Genomic DNA, 14454 nt, shown 5'->3' on the forward strand with positions numbered 1-14454 from the left:
CAACAACAACAAGAGCTCTTAACCACTGAGCCAACTCTCCAGTCCAGCCTGGGGGAGGGGGGATTGGTTTCATTCATTTTCCTTTTACACACGTCCTGTCAGTGTGATTCTCTTAGTATTGAAGGACTGCTTGTTATTTTTGCAGAATATGAACAACCAGAGAGGGGAAAATGAAGACTAAATCCACATGACTTCAGCAACTCAGAGGGGATGGACTCACACCCATGTGAGCATGTATGTATAGTCACGTGCGTGCTCATGCAGGCACCTGGATGTACATGATGTGACACAGAAGCCCGCATGCCTGTGTACGTGCAACTGGACTAGCACACACAAGATACACAGGTGTAGACAGTTACATAAGAGCATGTATGAACATAAATACACACACCCACAGAAAACACACTGTGTGCCAGCTGCCACTGTAGCTCCACAGTGACTCACTGGCTCTCATAACAGTTTGATGAGGCAGGTGATGAGACAGGTGTCTCTGCTCTCTCATCCGTACCAGTGAGGATAGAACTGTTCAACAATCAACTGCTCATGGGTGCTTAGCCGTGGAATGATGGGGTCTGAAGCGCTTTGCTGAACACACACACACACCATGCTGTTTGAGTGGGGTTCACCTCAGACATCTGTATTTTGTTTGGATACACAACAGATCATCATTTGCTCATGCTAACAGGGCTCTGGGGAACAGATTTGGATTTGAATTCAGGCTGTATTGAATGTGCCCTTTTTCCTTCACCTCTAGGTGGGGAGTGGGGGCAGCATTCAGAGTCCTTTATATTCCTTTACAGAATGGTACAGAGAGGCCTTGTGGCTCCTGCTTTGAATGTTGGCTGAGCTTGTGTGTGTAAAGCTCTCATTCCAGGGTGTGGCACGGATTAGATGCTCATACCTGGACCACCATCGTATCTGCCCACTCTGAGGCTAAGGACTTCCTAGGGAGAAGTCAGAACTCTCTCCTGCTGCCTTATTCTACAAGGGTCTGGCAAATAGAGGTTTCTCCTGGGTCTAGGACCTCCCTGGGTGCATTGGGCATCTCCTTCCAGGACCCCTGACCCATTACTCTATCTCCACCCAGCTGGCAGCTCAGCCACAGCCCCTGCACATTCCAGATGGCAAAGAGACCAGGAGGAGAGAGCTGGAGAGGAAAGCCCACAGGAGAGGCAGGCGGAGCCTCACTCTCTGAATGTGCTGGCTGGAACGTCAGAGGCCATCACTCCCTGGGGACATTAAAGTCGCTGCACTACCAGAGTTATTTGCAGAGGTCCCCTGACTTCTCCATCACCTCCTGCCACCTCCTGGGGCCACCTGTTCTGGGTATGTGCCCCCAAGAAACCTGATGTCTGATTTCCCCTAGCCTTTCCTGGCCTCTTCTCTTCTCTTCTCCTCCCCTCTCCTCCCCTCTCCTCTCCTCACCTCTGTTCTCCTGGATTCTATTTCCCTTTGCCTCTGTCTCTGCCTTTATTTCATCATAACTCTCTGCTCTTCCGCCTTCCTGTTTCTTTCACACCCCTCTTCTCAGTCTCCTTTTGTTTGCCTCTTTTTGTCTTTTTCTCTGACCTCTGATGTCCTCTCTGCCTCTGTCTTCTGCCATCTGACCTCCCCATGTCACCCTCTCCATCCTGAGGCCTCTGCACTCAGAAAAGGGCCTGTCTTGCTTCTGTGGGCATCTACTGAGCCCAACATTATGGGATTGGTAAAGAGGGTGTTTAACCAGAGGGGATGGCCGTCTGTCTCCTGGGCAGATGTGACAGAGCCCTGGCTTTGAGGTGGTGGCACCTTCCCACTCCAGAGCCCAGTCTGAATTAGCCACTGTCTGGGCACTTCTCATCACCTAACCCACTGAGTCCAGGGAGTGAGGAGGAAGAATTGAGTATCGGGACGAGGGCTGGGTCAGAGGATCTCTGCCAAGCTCCCAAGGAGCATTCTCCAGACTGGCAGTGCTCAAGGAGAGTTCTCAGGGTTTGGCCTTCTCATACCCACTTCTAGGCAGCAGCTCTAACTGCAGCAGACAGGTACACCATCCCAGACAGCTATGCCTCTTCTGTCCAGCATCGTGGGCCTTGCAGGCCTTCTCCTCTGGATGGGTCACACAGTGGGGGCCTTACGGATGCCCAACACCACACTAGTCCAGGGCCGACCCAAGAACATAGCTGTGTGGCCCCTGTCTGGCCTGGGGGTGCCCCGGCACCGCCGGAAGCGCCACATCTCTGCCCGGGACATGAGTGCCTTGCTGGATTATCACAACCACATCCGGGCCAGCGTATACCCACCTGCTGCCAACATGGAGTATATGGTGAGTCCCAAGCTTTTCCTGTGCACCTTCCCGCCAAGACAAGATTGTTCATTGTGGCCTGGAGTGCCTGGCTCTGAAGAGCTAGACCACCTGCCTGGCTGGCTGGCCCAAGCAAATGGTGAAAATGGGTGATCCATTTTACAGATGCAGAAAATAAGGTCCTTGCATAAATCCTCAGTGAATGGGGTTGGGGTGGGGGTGGGGAAAGGAATACTATCTGTAGAGGACCTTGGGGCCCTTCACAGAACCCTTTTCCTTCAATACTGCATTTTATATGTTTTCCAAATGAAGAAATTGGGAGTCAGAGGACAGGCTTGCCTAAGGTCACCCAGCCTGGATTGCAAGCTAGGTCTGCCTGCTGCTAAGGCAAGAGTTTCCAATAACACAATAAGCGGTCCAAGAATTTTGCCCCACACTGGGGATTTGCAGGGGGTAGAGACAGGAGCTTTCCAGGCTATTGTCTTTCAGCAGAGGGGGTTGCTTGACACACCCAGACCATTCCTTCCCAGCCTCAGGAGGAGGACAGACAGGCACCTGGTATCTCGGACTGTGGAATGCCAGGTGCAGTGCAGACCGGATGTCTTTTTCAAAGAGTCAGCCCTAGTGTCTGTCAGCTCAGTCTCCCAGAAGCCAAAAACCCTCAGCATGGAGGAGGAATAGCCACCTATCTCAGCTCCTCCCCAGGACCATTGTCCCCAAAGCCTGGAGAGATAGGCTGCCAGCACACAGAGACTTCTTTAGGAAAAGAGATAGCTGATAGACTCCCACCTGCCTAACAACTGGAAATGGGGCCCCTCTCAGTGTTCTCTTACGTACTACCTCCTCCTTGGTACCAGATGCAGTGCTAAGCCTTCTGGGTACTTCAGAGAACAAGGTTTATTCCCTCGAGAACCCTACTGTTTGGGGGAAGGGGGTAGGTAAGAGAAACCAAAGTCCACAACAAGACACAGAACCCTAATATCACATATCAGGAGGTAACTGTGAAGGAAGGGGCCAGACAGAAGCCAGATAGCAGGGAGCTGGGGCTTGGGGTGGGAGGCGTCATCTACTTGTTTGCCAACTTATTCATTCATTTATTAACATTGAAACTGCCACACAGAAGGCCCCCCAGTTCCTAAACAAATGACACATTTAATTGAGCACGAGCAATATGGGTGGCACTAGCCCCAACAGGTGTTTACTTATTGCGTGTGGTATAGAACACAGGGATCGAGCTGGCTAGTCTCTCCATGGATGCTGGGGAAGGTCGCCGGTGCAGCAGCAGCAGGCGGCAGCGGGGTGGGGGGGGTGGGGGTGGGGCTTCCTTCAGCACCTCCATTTCTTCTTGTTTGTTTGCTTGGTGGCTCATGTCCACGGATCAGGTTGAGACTAGGCAGCTCTCCCCCCTGAGGCCTTCCAAGTGCCAAGAAGGCCTGGTCACTTTCCACATTCCCACATGCCCTGGGCTTGTGGTGCGTCATGTTTGTTTGACAGCTCATTTCCTTGCTAGACTGAGTCCTTGGTGCCAAGGAATATTGTTCAATATTTGCTGAGTGAACAATACTAACAGAGAGAATTCCAGGGAGTCGGAGTTAGAAGGAAACTGGGTTTGGGGGTTTTGTTAATATTTTATCTATTTATTTTTATGTGTGTGCAGGTTTTGCTTGCGTGTGTGATTGTGCACCATGTGGGTGCCTGGTATTCAGGGAGGCAGGAAGAAGCATCAGGTCCGCTGGAACTGGAGTTACAGATGGTTCTGAACTTTGGCATGGGAGCTAGGAACTGAACCTGTGTCCTCTGGAAGAGCAGCCAGTGCTCTTAACCACTGAGCCATCTCTCTCCAGCCCTTGTTTTGTTTTGAGACAACATCTTGTTAGCAGTGGGAAATGTTATTAGCTTCGTTAGAGTCCTTAAGTCTCAGCTGGTGGGAGACTTTAACCAGGGCCTGAGGTGGGGAGGGGCTCTCCTCTCTTCCCAAGTCTCCATAATTTCTCCTGTCTTGCTATCCTGCTTCAACCTCATGTAGCCCAGACTTTCCTTAAACAGAAAGGCATATTAGCTTCTCTAGAACTGGGGTTACAGACAGTTGTGATCTGTTGCATGGGTGCTGGGAACTAAACCCAGGTCCTCTGAAAGAACACTATGTGGTTTTCCCCTCTAAGCTATCTTTCCAGCCTTGGGAGCTGGTATTGTTTTTTAAGAGATTTTTTTTCCAGCTATAAAACTGTGAAGAATTTCTACACTGGAAACTTATATAACTATGAAGAAGGATAGAGGGGATTTAATAGGTGTCGATGTGGAATACTCACTAGGGTGACGAACCTTGTCAAGTCAAAGGAGTCGGGTATAGAATAGAGCACAAAGCCATTTGTGTGTCTACATATCTGAGTGTACAGAGAGTATTTCAGGTTGGAGACAGCTGGGGACGGATACAGGAGGCTTAGAGGACAGTCCAGGAGTGATGAAAGATGTAAGTTGGTCCACTTTGCCTTCTTTTTGCCTTCTTTTTGTCTCTCTGCTATGCAGCCTTGGCTGGCCTGGTGCTTGCCATGTATACCAGACTGGCCTCAATTTATAGAGCTCTTCCTGTCTCTGCCTCCCGAATGCTAGGATTAAAGGCACGCACCACTGCCTTCTGCTTTTATTTTTAATCTTAATTCTTTGCAAGTTTCCATACTTAAAAGGAGAAACGTTTTGCTTGAGTTGAATTTTTAAATGAAAATACTGGGAACTGAAACTCAATGCTTTCTCTTCACCTCGGGCTTAGTCACTTGGAGGAATAGCTGATAACCATTAAATAAATGCCCCGGAATTCCAAGCTGAGCTAAGGGCGTTCAATTTGAGGTCTAGTGAGAAAGAAAGAGCATTGCACTCAAAGCCAGAGACAGGAGCACAGACCTTGGCTTGGCTGAGGATTTGTGCTTCACCTGGGCGTCTGTCTAAGCCTTGGTTTTCAGATCTGTAAGTGTGCGTATTGGTCTCAGGTGATTGAAAAGGCATAATGACAGGTAAATGGGCATCTCTGTGCCCAACTATGGTCATAGTGGTTATTTACCCTGGGACAAACTCATGGTCTTTTCTTCATCAGGTTTGGGATGAGCAGCTGGCCAGGTCTGCTGAAGCCTGGGCCACCCAGTGTATCTGGGCCCACGGACCCTCACAGTTGATGAAATACGTGGGCCAGAACCTCTCTATCCATTCAGGCCGGTGAGTGAACCTCTGCCCTTTCTTCATTTAGTCACTGGACAAATATACACTGAGTACCTACTATGGCCTAGGGGCTATGCACAGTGGTGGATACTGCGATTAACCAGTACTGTGATTAACCAGGCAGACAAGCTCTGCTCTGCACATATGGAAGCCCATTCTAGTTAGGAGACACAGGCAGTACGGGGTAGACAAATCAGAACTCTTGCTACATCAGAGAGTGGGGATGGATTTGACGACGGACATGCACAATGAGGTGATGAGGGCACTGGGGAGTGGAGCTAGGACAGAGGGGGAGGTGAGTACACTGGGCCCAGGGACGACAATGAAACTGAACTTCTGGCCTGGCTTTTGTCAACATTCCAGCTTCTGAGTCAGAATGTGGGCGCCTGAGCTCTGGTGAGTGTGATCTGAGGAAGTCTCAAAATTCAGGAGTCCCTGTTGACCTAGGCTATTTCTAGACAGGTGGGGTTCACAAGCTAGTAAACTTTCAAAGACATTACCAAGGGCTGAGGAGAGGCTCAGTTAGTAAAGTGTTTGTCTTGCAATCTCGAGGATCTGTGTTCAGTTCTCAAAACCCATGTAAGAAAGTGGAGAATAATGGCGAATTTCTGCAATCCCTGCACTGGGGAAATAGAGGCTGGAGTGTCACTGGGGATCACTGGCTAGGCAGACTGGCCTAATCTTTTAACTTTAGGCCAGTGAGAGACCCTGTCTCAAAACACAAGGTAGATGGCATCTAAGAAATGATACCTGGGGTTGACTTCTGGCCTCCAAACGGACACACATGCCTCGCGTGAACACGTGTGTCTGCACATGTGCACAGGAACATACACAGAAACATTTAAGAGATGGCACATTTTTATTCAACAAATTAAGGACATCAGGAAAACAGGGCCCTCCCTATCCTACCAGTTTGCCCTCACCTGAGCAGGGGTCAAGGTTGGTCCTGATTGAGCTCTTCAGACCTTTGGGCACATCTCCACCTTTGCATGTAACCAGCTGGTTGGAGACAGTGCTAGGCCTTGGGAGCCCTGAATGGTCTCTCAGAGCCCTGCAAGGATGATTTGACATCCATGGCCTTCCCCTGGATGGCTACTTTTCCTGCTATGAAATTCTTCCTGTCTCAATCCAATTGCCTGATGGCTGGCCCTTTGGGAGCAAACAGTTGTTAACGAACAGAGGCACTGTCGTACATTGCCAGTGTGAGTGCTCCTGGGTCCACTCACTGCTCTTTCGGCTTTATGCCTACCTGTTAAATACACCGATGAAGAGTAAGACAGAACACCAATGGGCAGGCTGGGAAAGGAAGGCTGACATATACTTCCCTTCAGAGAATGCGGCTTATTCAGAGAGAGTGGTTAAGTCACTGTTTAAGGTCGAGTACTGCTTCCCGAAGAACCCAAATCAAACTGCTCACAGTTACCTGTAACTTCAGCTCTGAGGGATCCAACACTCTTTTTTGAGATCCCCGGACACTGCACTCATGCGCGCAGACATACACACACACGCACATGCACAATTTAAAATAAAAATACAATTTTTTAAAAAAATATTTTACACTTACATGAATATGTGTATGCCACATGTATTCTCGGGGCCCTGAACTTGGATCTTCTGGAAGACCTGAGCCACCTCTCCAGCTCCAAAATTTGGTCTTTTAAAAAAGCATAAGAATAAGAGAGCCAGGGAGAGACAGCTGTTATGGCAACACCTTTAACCCTAGCACTTAGAAGGCAGAGGCAGAGGCAGAGGCAGAGGCAGAGGCAGAGGCAGAGGCAGAGGCAGAGGCAGAGGCAGAGGCAGAGGCAGAGGCAGAGGCAGAGGCAGAGGCAGAGGCAGAGGCAGAGGCAGAGGCAGAGGCAGAGGCAGAGGCAGAGGCAGAGGCAGAGGCAGAGGCAGAGGCAGAGGCAGAGGCAGAGGCAGAGGCAGAGGCAGAGGCAGAGGCAGAGGCAGAGGCAGAGGCAGAGGCAGAGGCAGAGGCAGAGGCAGAGGCAGAGGCAGAGGCAGACTGATCTCCATGAATTCAAGGCTAAGGAGAGTTAGTCAGATGCCATCGAGAGGGTTGGTGAGGAGAGGCCAGAGAGACTCTTCAGAGAAGTCATCAGAGAAACGCCCCAGAGCAATCCCAAGAACAAAATGAACGTCATACTCTTATAAGTTTGAGGGGACTGGGCAGGACATGTCATGTCATGTGGTTGAGTTTGGCACACCATCAAGCTATGGCACTAGACTGCTTCTAAACTCTGACCCGGAGAGAGCTGCTTGGAAGGTGGCCTGGTCTCTTCAGGCTGTGGACACTGTCAGCTCTAGCTGATGGAGAAAGTTCTCAGACCCCATCAGGTACTTTAGCCTTCGGAGAGTTTCCTGGGTTGGCCCAATGATCCAGCATGCCTCTCCTTCCCTGAAAATACAAGCTCTGTCTGAGAGGTCACCACAACCTGGCTCTTTGCACAGCTTTATTGAGCACTTACTATGTGCCAGGGACAGGTGAGCTCTCCATAGTTCTTCAAAACAGAACTGTGAGGTGGGTATGGCAGTCTACAGTCTATCATTTTACAGATGGGGAACATGATTGGAGAAATAAGTGACTCGTCAAACAAATTGGTGACAGAGTGACTTTTCCATCCTTCTTCCATGTTCTTGGCCTCCACAGGTACCGTTCTGTGGTGGATCTTGTGAAGTCTTGGTCTGAGGAAAAGCGCCATTACTCATTCCCGGCTCCAAAGGATTGCACCCCACACTGCCCTTGGCTCTGCAGTGGTCCTGTGTGTTCCCACTATACCCAGGTATCCTCCTGAATGCTACTGAGCAGATACTGGCTCCTCAGACAGAGACTAATGGGGAAAGGCAGGACAGGAACATTCATTCTGGCCCCATGGGCTTTCTTTTGTTTCTCTTTTTGTAGACAGGTTCATTGCCTATCCCAAGCTGGTCCCTAACTCTCCATCCTCCTGTCTCAGCCTCCTGAGTGCTGGGACTGCAGGCAATCCCACCATTTCCCAAGTGTGCTTTCCTTTACATAAGGTGTATGTTCCTGGAAATTTGTGCAGACAATGCATTGAGATGAACTATATTTGAAACACAGGCTCTCAGGGGGCAGGGCAGGACTCATATTACAGGCATCATACCCTGCCACTGTTTTGTTTGAAATATTTTGGAGTATTTTCTGTTTCCCAAGACTCCCTACTGCCCTCACATCAGCTCATCCCAACCATTTTAAAAAAATAAAAATAAAAGTAGCTGGATATGGTGGCTCCTGTCTCTAGGCCCAGCACTTGGGAGGCAGAGCAGGCAGAGGTCTGTGAGTTCGAGCTCAACCTGGTCTACATATTCCAGGCTATCCAAGGATACATAGTGAGGCACTGTCTCAAACAATAACAACAAAAAATCACGGGGCATTATTACTTTCATCTTCCTAATGAAGCACAGAAGTACAGAGAGGACTAGAATCTCAGTCAGAATCTCCCAGTAGGCAAAGCTGATTCAAGCTGAGTGTGATTCAAAGACTTGTGTTTAACCTCATTGTAGTAGTGTTGTGTGCTCATAGTTCACTGCGTAACAATTCGAAACATATTCCTTACCGTTGGTGAGAGACATTCCATCACTGAGTAAATGCTTCAAGCCATCCCCCACCCCATTAGGATGCAGACATGGCCTCTTCTTCCATCCTCCAGTCCCAAGACTTCACATAATATACTCCACTGGAATGAGGTCCAGTAGCCATGCTGCCCAGGGCCCCTTCAAGTCTCAGCCTGCCTGTGTCTGTGCTTCTGCAGATGGTGTGGGCATCCTCCAGTCGGCTAGGCTGCGCTGTTCACACCTGCAGCAGCATCAGTGTGTGGGGCAGCACCTGGCAGCAGGCTGTGTACCTGGTCTGCAACTATGCCATTAAGTGAGTACTGCCCCAGGGTTCCTTCTATTCAATATTATAGTGGTTTGGGGATATTTAAGAGAGTCACCTGACAAGGCGGTTGGCTGGGTTGGTTGGTTGGTTGGCTGGTTGGTTGGTTGGTTGGTTGGTTGGTTGGTTGGTTGGTTGGTACAGGGACTGGGTCTTGCAATAATCCTTCAGAACACGAGGGGAGGGAGGAATGGAGGGAGGGAGGGGGTGCTGTGGCCTGAATTGGACCATCTGTCTCCCCAAATGTCAGTGCTAATTCTTCACCATGAAGCTAGCCTTTCACACCAATGCCAGGCATTACCAGGCATATGCAAACCTCTCATGGGTGCAGTGCCAGCCCCCTGAGCTCACCCCAAGAAACAGACAGCTAAGAACACCTGCCCACTGTAGGAGGGTGGGTTGGGTGGAAGAGCATGCTCTCTCTCTCAGACTCAGTAGATCAGGAGCCATCTTTACAAAATCTCTTGGAAATACAGGGAAATGGCAATAAACCTTTCCCTCCATCGCCAGTGCTCAGGCTTGTGAACATTACAGATTTTCGTCTCAAAATGAGGAAAAAAGGACCTGTTGTGGTGTTTTGAGACAGGTCTCAGTCTGTATCCCAGACGGGCCTGGAACTTGATGCTTAGCCAAGAGTGGCCTCAGACTTGAGATTAGATTCTGCCTCAGCCTCCCCAGTGCTGGGATAAAGAAGCTAAGCAACCCAGTTCAGCTGTTATCTATTTTTTAAAGCAGAACTTGTCCTCAAATGGTAAACAAACAAACAAACAAAAAACCAAAACAAAAAAACCAAAGAGCTATCAAAAGGTCTCTCTACTTCCAACCTTCCTAAAGATTCAAAGGTATTTTTAAAGTGCTTTAAAAGAAGAAGAAAAAAAGACCAGACAGGCTCTATTGTAGCCCAGGCTAGCCTCAAATTCTCAATGAGGATGACAGAACTTCTGGTCCCCCTGCCTCAACCTTCTGAGTGTTGGGGTTATAGGTGTGTTTCCTCATGCCTGGCTCCCAAGAGTTCTTTTAAAAAGTACAGTCTATAGTATCTGGCACTAATCCTGATACCCATGGACATTCTGAAGAGCTCGACGGATGAATGAATAAATTAATGAAACCTGTTATAAAATCAGAAGTACAGATTGCCGGGTCTGGTGGTGCATGGCGTAATCCCAGCACAGGGAAGGTAGAAGCCAGGGGGTCAGGAGTTAATGGTCACCTGGGCTACAAGAGTGAGGGCCAGTCTTGGTTACAAGACACCCTGTCTCAAAACAGAAATAAAACAAGCAACACATAATGCCAACCCAATACTTTGAGGGGGCAATCTTTTTTTTTTTTTAGTTATTTTAAATGTGTATCTAAATAAAATAAAAAATTAAATGCATATTCTTTTTAATTTTTAAATTTAAATTTTATTTTAAAATTATTTTAAATACGTATTTAAATAAAATAAATTTTTAAAAATTAATTAATTTATTTATTTTTAAATTTTGTTTTGTTTCACTGTTATTGTTTTGTGGTTTTGAAACAGGGTCTCTTTATGTGGTCTAGGCTATCTTGGAACTTGCCACATAGGCCAAACTGGCCTCAAACTCATAAATCCCCCAGCTTCAGCTTCAGCTTCAGCCTTCTGAGTCCTAGGATACAGAGATGCACCAGCAGCCCTCTAGCAAGGGTGATGGGATTCTGTAAGGCAGGAATCTAAGGATGGTAGTCCATGGCCAAACCTGGCTTGTGGCCCATTTTACAAGTAAAGTTTTATTGAAACACAGAGATACGATTCCTTTATCTCTTTATCACAGTTGCTTTCCTGCCAGAGACAACACATGCACACACTAAGTAAGTAAATAAATAATGAAAACTTAAAGTTGTAGTAAAATATAAACGATACCACTGAGCCTTTTAAATGAAGACCCAGTGACAACTGTTATCTTAATTCTGTGTAGCTTTTATATTACAGTCACTTATTCACTTGTGAGAGTGGTATGCACAAGCTGCATGTGTGGAGGTCAGAGCAAACTTCTTGGCGTTGGTTCTCTCCTTCCACTTTGCGGGTCCTGAGGATTGAACTCAGATCATCTGGCTTGGCAGTAAGAGCCTTGACCTGGTTCGACCTGAATCTGCTGAACCATCTTGCTATCTCTATTCTTCTTTTGAGACAAGGTCTCCTGTTGTCCAGGCCATCTTTTAACCCATTAATTAGCTAATGATGATGATGTAGAGCTAATCCTCCTGCCCCCCACCTCCAAGTGCTAGAATTATAAGCCTGTACCCCCATACCGCTGGAACCGAACCCAGGACTCTGTGCATGCTAGGCAAGATCTCTACCAACTGAGCCACATGAATCCCCATCCTTCTAAACTTTTTTTCTTTTTCATCAGCCCATAGGAAACTTTGTAACCATTAGACAATGAGTCCCTATTCCCTCCCCTAAAAGGTGGTGGGTTTTTGAGAGGGTGATTCTAATTCAGAGCACCTAGTCTCCAGGGAGACTGGGGGAGCAAGAGAATACCAAACCTTACAAGATGTCACTATTTGCCACAAACAGTGCTACACACATATGGACAGGCTGCATTTTTGTTCTTCTCTGCATCCTTATGGAGGAGAGATCTTCCAGCTGGGTTTGCAGAGAAAGACACCAGGGCTTACAGAGGGACCACGCTCAAAGTCACATACTCAGCCAGCCCTCGGGGCTGAAACCTGGAACTCTGTGAAGATTATTTGCCCTAAACTTTTCTGTTCCCTAACCCTGTTTCCCCTGGGTCTGTTCTCTTTTAGAGGCAACTGGATCGGGGAGGCACCCTACAAGACTGGGAAGCCATGCTCTGCCTGTCCTCCCAGTTACCAAGGCAACTGCAACAGCAACATGTGCTTCTCTGGGCTCAAATCCAACAGGCTCCCATGGGTCTGAACTGAGCCAATGTTATGTCGCCCCCAGCTAGAAAGACCTGACCCTTGAAAGATTCCTCCCCCAAAATGAGAGGGAGAACAGGAATTGGTTAGCCCCTACAGTTTTTTATAAATTTCTTTTCTTTAATTTTCTGTATGTATTAAAGGAGTCTCCTCTTCCTTCCTTAGTGACATCTTTGTTCGCTCAGATATCTGGAGAGATGTGCATTTTTGTTTGTTTTTGTTTTTTCAAGATAGTGTTTCTCCATGTTGACTATGTTGCCTCAAACTTGACATCTGCCTGCCTCAGCCTTCAGAGTGTTCGGATTAAAGGCTTGTGCCACCATGCCTGGCAAGACCTGCTGGTTTTCATTTGTCTGATTATCTCGACTGCTGGGAACAGAATAGGAAGCAGAGTTTGTGACTCTCAGGCTTTCAATCCAAGAGACTACCTAGCATCGGGCATTTACTGAACAGTCTAACCTGCAGCCTGACGTTAGAGTACTTGCTTGGGATGCACAGCACAAGCCCAGTGCGGCAGTGCACACCTATGATCCCGCGGTGCAGGAAGTAGAATCGAGACGGTTAGCAGCTAAAGGCCACCCTTGGCTATACAGCACAGGTCCTAACTTATTTATTTTTTAAAAATTTTGTGCACACCTTATCCCCACCCTTGGCACATTTTCTAGAACAACCACAGGACCCAGGCTTGTTTCCTAGATGAGGGCACCGAGGGCTAAATTCACACTTCTTTGACCTTCCTGGAACCTCTCCAAAGATACAACCACAAGTTGACCAAGGAGCTATTTCTGCCTCTGCCTTTCTTCCTTACAGCAATCCATCCGTCCCAGTCTATCTTCTCACTGCTCCGCCACTGCACTCCATTGCCCTGCTCCATCTTTCTTTGATCCATCTGCTCCATCTTCACTCGATCCATCTGTCCTGATCCATCTTCACTCGATCTATCTGCCCTGATCCACCCGCCCTCACTCCACCACGGCTTTCTCTCTCTGCCCCCTGTTCCATCTCTACACGGGTAGTTTTCCATCTGAGGCTCCACAGGCTGGTTCTCTCCTCGTTCTCCCTTGCAATGTCGTTTTCATTCCAATAAACCATTTCCCCTCTCTACACCCCATCTCACCCATAGATCATAAAACACAAAAGTCCTTTTGTCTCGAGAGACAGTAAAAATCTCCCCCTTCAGACCTTGCCCTCATGCTGGGGCCCACTCCCTGTAGGCTAGAGAAGGCTCCATTCAAAGAAAGTGCCCAGACTGGACAGAAAACCCACCCCTTTCCCCAGAGCCTCTATGGAATCCTGAGTCTTCTCTCTGGTCGTTTCCACCCAGGCCTTGACTGGTGCTTTTCACTCTCCCCGATTCCCACTACCAACACGGTCCTTGGCCTTGATCCTGGGCCGTTGCTCTTGTTGGATCTCTTTAGCTTCCAAATTGAGTTGGATGAAAAAGGGGAGAGGGTAGTGGAGTTCCCCTGGAAACAGGAAAGGGGGCGAGCACAGTAGAGCAACATGGGCGTAGATGTTACTACTCCAGAGGAAGTGTGAGTGTTGATTTCCAAATTCTGGAAGTGAGTGAAAGAAGAAAGCCGAGGATACAGCTGCAAGTTTGTTATTCCAGAAAACAATCCTACCTGGGGATGGCAGGATTAATATGTCCCTCCTGGGCTGGCGATATAGTTCAGCTGGCAGAGTGCTCACCTAGAATGCAGGAAGTTCTGCTCCTAGAATCACATAAACCCCCTACCTGTGATCCTAGCACTCAGGAGACGAGATGTAGGCGGGAGAATCAGAAGGTCAGGCTCATCCTTGGGTACAGAGAAGTTTCAAGATTTCCTGTATATCCTACATTCGCCCATCATCCATGTCAAAGCAAATTTTTTGTTTTTAATCAATTTAATTTTATGTGTACGAGTGTTTTGACTGCCCACTTGTGAGCCTGGGGCCTACAAAGGGCAGAAGAGAATGTCAGATCCCCTGGAAATGGAGTTATAAACAGTTATGAGCTGCCGTGTGCTGGAACCAAACCTGGGTCCTCTGTAACAGCAACAAGTGCCCTTAACTAGCAATCCACCTCCTCAGGCTCATTCTTCTACTTCTTATGACGGGATGCTTGAATCCCAGAGAAGTGAGTATGCGTGTGCGTGTGTGTGTAAGAGAAAGA

At 48.2% G+C, this 14454-nt stretch overlaps 1 protein-coding gene and 1 long non-coding RNA gene across 2 annotated transcripts in view; one reads left to right on the forward strand and one right to left on the reverse strand.

The window, feature by feature from the left end:
- The window catches only part of LOC143441487 (uncharacterized), a 56292-nt gene that overhangs the window by 9236 nt on the left and 32602 nt on the right, over positions 1–14454 (reverse strand). The window lies entirely within an intron of this gene.
- Positions 1165–12621, forward strand: R3hdml (R3H domain containing like). The gene is made up of 6 exons (XM_034495654.2): positions 1165–1326; positions 1999–2305; positions 5373–5491; positions 8148–8280; positions 9271–9386; positions 12165–12621. The coding sequence occupies exons 2-6, from the start codon at positions 2045–2047 to the stop codon at positions 12295–12297; spliced, it is 762 nt and encodes a 253-aa protein (XP_034351545.1). The 5' UTR covers positions 1165–1326; positions 1999–2044; the 3' UTR covers positions 12298–12621.

The sequence above is a fragment of the Arvicanthis niloticus genome, chromosome 2 (genome assembly GCF_011762505.2).
Source record: "Arvicanthis niloticus isolate mArvNil1 chromosome 2, mArvNil1.pat.X, whole genome shotgun sequence".
Lineage (NCBI taxonomy): Eukaryota > Metazoa > Chordata > Mammalia > Rodentia > Muridae > Arvicanthis > Arvicanthis niloticus.

Coding starts and splice junctions, on each gene's coding strand:
- R3hdml (XM_034495654.2), top strand. CDS start 2,045: ATGCCTCTTCTGTCCAGCATCGTGGGCCTTGCAGGCCTTCTCCTCTGG. Junction 2,306..5,372: donor CTGCCAACATGGAGTATATG/GTGAGTCCCAAG, acceptor TTTCTTCATCAG/GTTTGGGATGAGCAGCTGGC. Junction 5,492..8,147: donor CTCTCTATCCATTCAGGCCG/GTGAGTGAACCT, acceptor TGGCCTCCACAG/GTACCGTTCTGTGGTGGATC.